The sequence below is a fragment of the Lolium rigidum genome, chromosome 6, assembly GCF_022539505.1.
Source record: "Lolium rigidum isolate FL_2022 chromosome 6, APGP_CSIRO_Lrig_0.1, whole genome shotgun sequence".
Taxonomy (NCBI): domain Eukaryota; kingdom Viridiplantae; phylum Streptophyta; class Magnoliopsida; order Poales; family Poaceae; genus Lolium; species Lolium rigidum.
In genome coordinates this window covers 179769133-179780058 of record NC_061513.1, presented here as the reverse complement: position 1 = coordinate 179780058, position 10926 = coordinate 179769133, and the positions used below count along the sequence as shown (strand labels likewise).

At 48.0% G+C, this 10926-nt stretch overlaps 1 protein-coding gene across 2 annotated transcripts; it reads right to left on the bottom strand.

Moving 5' to 3' along the window:
* Window positions 1–6911: 6911 nt before the first annotated feature.
* LOC124661394 (50S ribosomal protein L34, chloroplastic-like) lies at window positions 6912–10414 on the bottom strand. Of its 2 annotated transcripts, XM_047199252.1 has the most exons (3): window positions 10133–10414; window positions 7188–7481; window positions 6912–6954 (listed from the first exon to the last, which is right to left on the bottom strand). In XM_047199252.1, exons 1-2 carry the CDS (start codon window positions 10374–10376, stop codon window positions 7228–7230), a joined length of 498 nt encoding a protein of 165 aa, XP_047055208.1. In that variant the 5' UTR covers window positions 10377–10414; the 3' UTR covers window positions 6912–6954; window positions 7188–7227. The 2 variants fall into 2 exon arrangements, with proteins under 2 accessions (XP_047055208.1, XP_047055207.1); XM_047199251.1 differs by lacking the exon at window positions 6912–6954 and having other exon boundaries at window positions 7014–7481.
* Between the last annotated feature and the right edge of the window lie 512 nt (window positions 10415–10926).

The window sequence follows — 10926 nt, the reverse complement described above, 5'->3', positions numbered from 1 at the left end:
TATGGCAAACCCTAACCCTAACTTTTTATGGCTTTTTCTGGATAGGAAAACACTCACAACTCAACTATGGGGTGGATTGTGGATGGCTTACCGAGGAAAACAGGAAATCTGATACCAAGATGATAAGGGGTGGCCCGATCTTCTCGATAGCGACGGGTGTTGATGAACACGTGATGGTAGCGACGGATGAAATCGATGATGATGAGGAGGATAACTTGTATGACGCGACGAAGTCTCTCGATTGATTCACGATGCCAATGCAACAGCCTCTCAACCCTGCAAGATATTCGCAACTCCACACACTTGCGCACGTAGCCGCCGACCACGAAGCGGTAGGTTGCAATCTTCTAATCCCCAATGGAACAGCAGATCACACAAACTTTCAGTAACATAAAACTCCAGACCGCAACGAATTGGAGAGTTGGGGAACAATAGTTTTGCTTAGCAAACAACTATGAACTAGGGTTTATCTTAAACGTGGTCTAAAGCAGCTAGGGGGGCGTCCTGGGCACTTATATAGGTGTACGGGACGAGTTCTGGTCGAAAAGATACAAAAATAACCGACCCAGAATAGATCTGGTCGAGACAGACTCGGACTGGTCCGGTCTGGGATCCGGTCAACCAGGCTGTGGACCGGGATGTCCGGTTTGTGGTCCGGTCAACCGGGCGGTCCGGTCGGTGGTCCGGTCAACCGGTCGGAAACCGGGAAACTGCGAAGTTTCCGGTCTTGCCCCGGTACGATAAATTTCCTCCGGTTGGTGGCCGGTTTACGACCGGTCGACCGGGCCGAGGACCGGGCGGTCCGGTCTGGGGGCCGGTCTGACCGGGTTCTGGACCGGCCTGGACTTCTTCTTCTCCTCTCGCGCATTCCTCCCGCTCCTCCCTCACGCGTCCATGAGATATCTTCATGTCCAGCTCCATGTCCAGCTTCACGGCCCTCTTGACGTCCGTCTTCATGTCCAGCTGCTCCTCTCCTCGTGTGATGCTTGCCTCCTCTTGATACCTGATGATACATAAGTAATAGGACTTAGGCAGTATAAAGTTCTCATCAATCAAAGTATCGTTTAGGAACAAGTTCACCTGTTGTTTAAGTAGCTTCGCACGAGCTCTTGTAATTGGTCCAATCCGAACTTCATTGGACTTGAGCTTCACAACAGGTTCATCTTCATTTGCTAATGACGGAGGTAGTAGTGAGGTAGGGATGTCCTCATCAATGCGAAACATCAGGAACAGAGAAAGAGGAAGTAGAAAGGGTGCCTCGACTGGAAACATGGAGAGAGGTACCATCAGCCGTGATAACACGAACATGAGAAACAAGAGAGCGAAGAGAAAAAAGAATAGAAGACGCAGAGGTCATATGAAAAGAACCTCCAGAATCCAGATACCACGGGGATGACGTACCTGACTGTGTGAAAGGTGGTGGTCGCGCGGTGCCAGAAGAGCCAGGCACAGAACCAGCAGTACCCGTCGAGGAAGAGCCTGTACCAGCGAGCGGACCACGAAGACCACGGATAATGTCCCGATCGAGATAGCGCAACAGCAGAAGATCCTGAAGAACCAGCTCGACGACGAGTATGCTGCGGCGGACGTAAGCTGGGATCCCTCTCGCCGGCAAGTAGAGATAGTGTGGCCGAGTCCCGCCACAAGTAGGTGCAAGGAGGTGATGTCGAACCACGAGGCTGCTGGGGCTGACGCTGGCCCTGGAATGGAGGAGTAGGAAGTATCGGCTGTGCCGGAGACCGCAACGAAGCCGGCGGTATAGGAGGTCCACGAGCAGACGACACAAGAGGGCCACGAGCAGCAAGAACAGAGGGAACCTCAAGAAGACCAACACCACGAAGACTAGTCTCCTCAGCACGAAGCTCAGCAAGTACCTCAGAGAGCGGAACACAACCACGGGCAAGCAGCTGGGCCCGGCGCGGCTCAAACTCCTTACAGAGCCGCGACAAGAACTCAAAAACGCGTTGAAACTCCAGATCCACGCGCACAGTCACACAGCAGGGATAGGTGGCACACACAGCTGTACGGAGAGAATCAAGCTGACGCCAAATAGCAGCACTCTGAGTGTAGAACTCATCAATAGTAGAATCACCCTGCTGAAGGGCATGCTCCTGGCGGACCACAGATAGGTAGAGAGCATCCCCAAACGGCTGATATCGCTAACGAAGAAAAACCCACTGAGCAGCAGCAGTGGGAAGACCATAAACTCAGCTGCATACTGAGGCAGAACACTGGAGGTAAGAACAGCAGCAGCACGAGCATCCTCATCTATCCACCGAGTGTACTCGGTCAGATCCAGCTGGTAAGTCGCAACGGCAGTAGAGTGGTCCTGGACCTTTCGGTCATAATCAGCCAGAGCAGTGTCATCAGCACTCTTGGCTGCATCCTTATCCTCCTGGGTAGCATCAGGGGCAAGGGCAACAGGTGGCGGTGCAACAGGCACCGTAGGAGCAACAGGGCGCAGCGGACAGGAAACCTCGCCAGAGAGCATGCCCCAAAGACGAAGACCGCGCATGTGGACGCGCATGAAGGCAGCAAAATCAGGGTAATTCGCACTATCAAAGATCACCGGGCAGCGAGGGATCGCAACATAGCCCGAGGAAGACATAGTTTTTTTTCGCTTTTTTCAGATCAGAAAAACAGATCGACTACCCGACGGGAAACAGACCGACTACCCGACGGGGACGAGAGCAGCGCACGCGGCCAGCGAAGGGCGGCGGCCAGCGGGAGAGGCGGGACGGCCGGCGGAGGGGCGGCGGCCGGCGGGAGAGGCAGGGCGGTCGGCGGAGGGGCGGCGGCCGTAAGGCGGGCCGGCGGCAGGAGAGGCGACCGGCGGAGGGGCGGCGGCCGTAAGGCGGGCCGGCGGCAGGAGAGGCGACCGGCGGAGGGGCGGCGGCCGGCGGGAGAGGCAGGCGACCGGCGGAGGGGCAGCGACCGGCGCGGCGGCAGCAGCCGGCGGAGGAGAGGCGGGGCGGCGGCCGGCGGGAAAGGCGGGGCGTCGGCCGGAACAAGCCAAAACTAGAAGAAAAGGAGGACCAAAATTAGCTCTGATACCATGTTAGGGCAATATGTTTGTTGTATTACCAGGGGGCCAAAGGCCACAATATATAGTACATGTACAGGTGCACATATGCAGAAAGCCCCCTAACATATGGGGAAACTACAATATACAGATATATACATCTAACAAAAACAACTAACTTTTACAATTTTAGCCGAAAAAAGGAACCCGAACAAATTTCTTAAAAACATCGGAATTATATTTTTTTCTAAAGGGCATGGAAAATTCCCAACCGCAACACTTGTATGTAACTTTTCAGAGGCAAAACCTGCAGGGGCCTCTAGTCAAAGCTAGCGGTTAGGAAATTTTATTTCGTGTCTGACGGCTTCCCGTCAATAAACTTGCCGAAGTACTTGACCGTATCGTCGCTTGCGACCACCTTGAATCTGGCCAACACCACCGGAATGAGCGCCTCGTTGTCCTAGACCTCCTCGTTGAAGGAATTGGACCAAGCATATGCCCACAAGTCAACTTCTTCCTCATAGGTTGGGCACGCACAGATTCCAATCCCCTCTCCTGTGCTACAGTCGAGAGAGGCGATTTTGAGAGTCATCGGTTGTTCCCCCCCGTTTCTCTGGCGCCGCCGTCGGTTCTCCTCCTCTCCTCCATCCGCTGTGGCGGTGGGAGAGGGGGGGAACCGCGGATCTGGTGTCCGGCTGGTAAATAGGGCGTGGACGTTGGTGGCTGGCGGCGGCGTCCGAGTAGGAGCGGCGTCGGCGTGGTCAGCCATTTGGTCTCCGCGGATCCAGCTCCTCCTCGCCGGTGCTGTGTGTAGCGGTGATGGATCTGTCGGAGTTCCTCCGCGTGGATGGCGTAGCGACGGCGCCGTCTTCGCCTGGTGGGGATCATGTCCTCGGGCCTTCGGTCGACGCGCCGCCGTTTCCTCCACCGACGACGCGAGGCTGCTGAGGTACGTGTTCTGGAGGGTGCTTGGATGCTGGATGCCGGGAGGAGAAGGTGACCCAGGAGCGGGATGGTGGCTTGATGGTGGTGGTCTCGGGCGCCTGTTTGGAGGCCTGGACCTGGAGTGGCGCGAGCTCGGCGCGTCGTGCCGACCGATGATCGTTCATCGTCTTAGATCCAGCTTTGTAGCTGGTGGTTGCAGCGGTTCAAAACGCCTTTGGCTAGGGGCTCTTGCTGCTCCTTCTGTTGGTTTAGATGTGTGGTTCTTCCTGGTGTTCTGTTCTTCCTTCTTGCTTGTTCCTGTGTTCGATCTTGTGCTAAATTTGTACTTGTTCTTGTTTGAATGAATATATGCTCTTTAATCTCAAAAAAAAAAACTTCTTCCTCATCGCCCCCATCGGCCGCCGGTGAGTTCTGTGTTGATCCTAACCCCGTCCAACGCGCCCAAGATGAAGGCCTCTCGACGCGCTCGTCCCGGTGATCGAGGGAGGCGCGCTCGACCTCCATGTTCAGGCACCAGCATTACCTCAACGTGACAGACACTCAGATGCTGGGGCAGGCCATGTTGGAGATAGTGGTCTATAGACAAATAATAATACATATTTATTATATGTCAAATGTTTATAATTAGTTTCATGACATGATATAACTTTATTAAAAGGAAATCATTAATACAGTTGTGGTATTGTAAACAAACAAAAGTCCCTAGTAAGCACACATGTGCATAACTAGTTCATTGAGGTCAATAGTTGATCGAGGTTTTCCCGATCATGGACACGCACATCATTGATAATAGGATCGTATCAATTGGATGTATGATATGATGGACATACCTATAACATAAATATTGTTGCGTGATCAAGTCGCATCGAGTTCAATGTTGCCATGTTTATTATAGTGTATATTAACTTAATCCTTAGACCGTGAGGTCATATTTAATCATCATCTCCGGAGGTTGCTTTGGCTGCATCAATCGCCATTCCATAACAGGATGGTCATAAAGGTGTAGTTAGGTATATCAATGGAATGATTGAGTCCTATGAATCAAGAGCGGGATTTGTTTCGTCCGTGTGACGGAAAGATAAATATATAAGGTCTCACTCGGTGAGATTACATCCATGAAAGTTGTGCAGCGTATGACTAGGTCATGGAGATGTAATCATATGTGAACGAGCTAAAATAGCCTTGTTGGTAACGAGACCGAACTAGGTATCGAGATACCGATCATGTCTCCGACAAGTTCCAGTATCAAATGAACAAAAGGAATAAGACTCAATGCAAAGGTTCAAATGACGATCATATCTTCGTGGAATACATAGGGACCGCAATGGTTATCCAGACCCCCCTAGTGATCATATGGTCGGTGACTTGGTCCCCGATAATGGCTATGATATTCCTGAACCTTAGGGTAACACACTTAAGGGTTCAACGAAATTCGAGATAGTTTTGGATTCATCGGAGTTGAGAGATATATCCGGAAATCCGGAATAGGGTTCCGGAGATGTCCGAAAGTTGTTCGGAATAGTTCGGGAGGTGTCTCGGACAAAAGGAAACTAAAGGATATATTTAATGTATTTATTAAATGAATTAAAATATTTTTAATTTAATAAAATATGATTTTTATTAATTAAAAAGCGTCCCTACCTTTATTGGGCCCCATATGGAATGGGCCCATGAGGGAGAGGGGAGGGGGTGGACCGGCCAGCGAAGTAGGCCGGCCCACCATGGGCCTATCGAAGGGAGGGTCGCCGCGCGGCCGGCCGGCCGGCTTCCCCACCTCCTCCTCTTTAGTCCCACCTTGCCTCCTTATGTTGCCTCCCCCCTTTGCCCCCTATATAAAGAGACCCATAGGGGCCAATTAAATACACAATAAAATAGAGAAATATCTCTCTAGTTTCTTCTCTGTGCGGTTCCACGAAGAACTGCATAGAGAGGGAGACAACTTCACCCGGTACATGGGAGCGCTGCCGGGATCCGGATTCAGAAGATCTACTTCCGCAACTTCGCTGGATCAGAGTCGGGAGCATCATTGAGCACCGGATGTGTGCGAGACTACGAGGTGTTGCACCTGCGGCACTCAACGTTGGGGAGAAGATTTCTTCACGACCCTAAGGTCGGCGATGACCGTTCGTCTACATCAACCATCCTCTACCGAAACGTTAACCGCTATCGAGGGTACGTCACTGATATCACCTTCGTTACTGCATTACTACATTGATAGATCTTGGGCGTATTAGGGTTCGTATTAAAGTTAGATTTTTTTTGTTTTCTGCTGCGTAACCCAACATGCCGATGGTGAGTGGCCACATGTGAGGCCAGCGGCGGCCTTGGGGGAGGCAGCGAGCGGCTGGCGTCGGTCGAGGAGGTGGCGGACGGCCAAGGGACGAGGGAGTTGTGTGGAAAGAAGAAGGTAGGTAGGAGGAAAAAAGAATAAAGAATAAAAAAATTAAGAAAACGCTGACATGTGAGCCTATTAGTGGAATATTTAAAAATATATGTTGTTTTACCCGTTTCCTTTTGCGAGTTCCTACTCCACGCGACACACTTTAAACCCCAAAATCGCGTTTACCATGTCTTCCATACGTGATTTTAAGGACCGAGGAATAAGGGGTCCGCCAGAAATGCTCTTAGACAACCTTAATGAGTGAGGGTGTCCTAAGGCTAGGGGCTGGAACTATCGATGCGGATTATTTTCATGGGATAGTAATGAGGATTTCTACAGTAAAAAACAACTATGCTCGGTTAAAATGGACTATGCTCGACAGCATGGTTATCAGTGTGCTTTGAGCTTCAGTAGGAAACTCCTTTCGATTCAGCCATCCACCAAGGAATTTCTGGTGGGAAATATCATTCTTGTGAAGTCAGCAAGAAGAACATGCTTGATTTCACATTCGCTGGAACTAATCAAATGGTCATTCATTTGACTTGTTCGCACAGAAGTAGGTGATGTTTCAAAGATAGGTGCTAAAACTGAAGAGATCGGCATAAAAGAGAACACAGAGAAGCAGATAATGTTCACTCAATAAACGAACAAGGAGATCGTAGGGCATGGTAGCAAAGATGATAATGAATTAAAGACCGCCACAACAAAAAGGTTGAATAGCACCATAGTTGAGAACTGAATGTGATTTCAGATGTTAAGTTATGAACCAAAGGAAAACAAGAATGTTCAGAAATAGTTACAGCTGAGCATGGCTCGGAACATGGGATGCAAAAGGCAAAACTTACAACTGGAATATAGGGTGCCTTAAATTGCAGTGCAATCAAAATTTCGTCCCAGTGGGTGAGTTCGTCTTTGTGCAGAGAATCTTCCTTCCTCTGTCACGTCTACGCTTGAGGACCTTCCTTCCAGCAGTAGTCCGCATCCGCCTGCGGAAACCATGCACGCGGGCAAGTGACTTCCTAGACCTTGATCTTTTGGTCAAGCAGAGGGCAGCCTTTCCAGCCCTGATCTGCAGGCCACGCGATCTTCCGGTTGTCAATCTGTTGTAGCTGAACTCAATTCCCAAAGATGAACCTGGTATACATAGTGATGAAATATGAACATACATAATGTCCCATAGACTGGATATAGCTTCGTGAATTTGATAACGAGAACAATGCATAGTATAAGTTATTTGTTGTACGTTCTAACGGAAGTATTTGGCTCTGTTTGCCGTGAAGCAGTGGCGAATCTAGAACAATATTAGTAGGGGTGCCATTTTATGCTTTGTATTTAGTCACTATTAGTCTAAATAATACTACCTCTGGACGTTTTTAATCGACGCGATCTGATCTATGTTTCTGAACGATGCTAGCCGGAAACGACATCCACTCGCGTCCATTAAATCTGGATGGAGGGAGTACTAGCTAAAAGAAGTGGAGGGGGCTGCCATGGCCCCCATGGCACCCCCACTGGATACGCCCCTGCCGTGAAGGGTTTTTTTTTGCGCTTGCAAAGGTCCAACTATATATTTAATTGGTTCATCTAATATTCTTATGTAACACTATTGTGCTGTTCGAGAAACATTTCAGGTTTGCATTAGGTGGTACACAAATTGGTTGTGATTGAAGTGGTATCTAAGCTTTCTGTTCAGCCGCCCACACAAAAATAGGTCCTATGGTTTCAACTGTGTGATTTGCTTCGTAAATCTTAGGTAAAGAAAACAATATTCCAGTTAAATGTAGTAGTAGAAGTTTTGAGATATTACAATTAATTTCTATCTGATTCAGGGCTCTAAGATCTGGAACTCAGATGCATATACTATGGTTTACATATCATATGGTATTGTTGAGAATCACAGGACATAGACTACAAAAATAATACTTTGACCTCGAATATCATACTAAGTTTCATTTACTCAAACTGGTCACTAAACATTTTCAGTAACGATATCAGTTTCATGTTCCAAAACCGAAAAACAAGCTCCGCATCTATAAGTTAAATGTGTCTCATACGAACAACTTGATCTAATTTTGCCTGTGGAGTAGTGGAGCGCCTGCCTGCCCACATATGCGCCTGTATTTAGATCATAACTAAAAAATATGCTGAACTTTATCCGGGAATCTTTCTAAAGAATTCATCTGGTAAAACAGGTGGATGACGGTGGGAGCTAAGTCGGAAACCTTGGAGTCCTCGTGAGGGGTTGATTAGCAAAGATTGCAGTTTGATTTGTGTAGAATTTTGTTACATACCTAGTCTCTTAAATCTTATCTGACTACAAGGTAAACACCACCAGGAGGATTGCCAGGTGGAGTCGGCATAAGGAGAAGGGAGGGGACTAAGGATGGACAACTTTGGGGGGAAACTAAAATTCTCATTGCCATCCTTTATTGATTGACTGCCAGACTTTTAACGTCTGCTTACAAGTTGGGCAAATAAAAATGATAACTTGCCTAACAAACCAAATAAGGAGTATTAGTAGCAGAGCCGTTGGGTGCTTCTTGCCCAGTTCTGGGAAGGAGCAATTACGGAGGTGCAACGTGGCTTTGGAGATCAAAGCAACAGAAGCTTTCCATATTGCTTGGTGCCAAAGAAGCAGAAGATCAAAGAGTTCAATTATCTGGTCAGCAAGATGGACTGACGATCGCCACATGCTTTTTCGTTCCCGGATGCGCGGTTGTCAGTTGAAGATCCAGGAAAGATTATGTGGAGCACCTCCTGGATTCCACAAATTTTGATATTTTCACAGTGGGTTAAAGGATGTTAGGGGAAATGGTAATACCATATCCTGATGTGTGGGTCCCTATTTATTTTGGTGCTGTAAACGCTAAGGCCTGAACTGCAGCAAAACTTGGTTTCTCCTTTCAATGGAAAGGTGGAACCATGGCTGGGCCCTGTCAACCTAATTTTCATTTTACCATGTTCCGCTAATCTCCATCCATGGAATATCCAGTGGTTACTGGCAAGAGTGGTCGTACTCTAGGATCGGATATCCTAGATTTCGTCAAATCATGTACATCGACCAAACAGAGCCAGCAGTTTAGGATTTTACACTTGTCACAAAAATGCTGGTGAATTATGATTTTAGGCTCATGTACATCAACCAACAGGGCCAGCATTTTAGGAATTTACACTTGTCAGAGAAATGTTGGTGAAATTATGATTTTCGGCTGCGTGCATTTTCCCTCAACAATCTAAACCAAAAACAGAAAATCCTAATTTCTTCTGGTTCAGCAAGTGAGATTGCGAGACGTCAAGAAGTAAGTATACAAATTCAGTTACTTTCTCTTCGAGTTGGAAATGTTTAAACAAAGGGTGTGGTTATTTCTCAGTCAGATGGTGTCATTAAATCTTAGTTGCAACTGATAACTAGCACGAATCACGAAGCAAATCTAACAATGTAGGACTTGACTGAGCACAAACTTAGTTCTCAGCTAGCTAAGAACTAGCAAATCCCTTAAACAAATTTGTAGGCTACTTCCTCTTGGAGTTGGAAATGCTTAAACAAATTTTCTAGGCTACTTCCTCTTGAGTTTGGAAATGTTTAGACAAATTTTGTAGGGAAAATGACAACAGAAGCTTAGGACGATACTACATGTACATCCCGTAATGCAACACTCAGAGTTCCATATTTCATCGCAGATTCGCAGGTCACTTCCCACTACCCCTAGTCCCCCAACCCAACGCAGAGCTAGAATAACAACACGAAGAAATCAAACACAGAAAAAGGGAATAGGCTCACTCACCTGCGAATGAGGATACGGAAGTGAAGGCTAGCGACGCCGAGACCGCAGCCGAGAGCGACGTGCGGGAGGTGGAAATGGACGACGTGGAGGAGGAGGAGACGAAGGAGCTCCGGAGAAACGAGGAGGAGGAAGCGCCCACCGGGGACTCCTTGCGAGGACGGAGGCCGCCGCCGATAGCCGCGGCCGAGATCCTCCCGTAGTGGAGCGAGAGGGACGCCATTGGAGAGGCCAGGGCAAGCGCCATGACTGGGGATGTCGGAGTGCGGAGCCTCTCAGTCCCGATGTTTTCCTTTATCTTATGATATGATGATAATCTTATCCATGTCTAGATGAGTTGATTGGGCCTGCAGGCCCTCTTTAGGCCAATGGTTAGCCCATTAGTGGGCCTTCCTATTTTTGGTGGCCCTTTTTTATGTTTTTTTAAGCTGGTCCTTTTTAATGTTTTTTAAACTGGCCCTTTTTATGTGACCCTCAAAACAAAATGGAGTTGATTATAAGAAGAATGGATTTATATAAAGGAACAAATAGATTTTCATGGAAAAACATAGACACCCTTGCTTGTTTTCGCAATTCCTTTCAAATAATGGCTTGGGAACATGTGTAAGCTTGTCTAGTAATTGTTGAACTTCGCATAACATCGGATATCATCCCTGGTTCCATATAATAACATCTCTTAACATGTCTTTTACAATCTGATTTACATGGCATGCTTAGTTGCTCGCATGAATTTTGGGCACCATAGCTTTATGTAGTCTTGATGGGAGAGCCACCTTCTCCACATCATCTGGTCACCT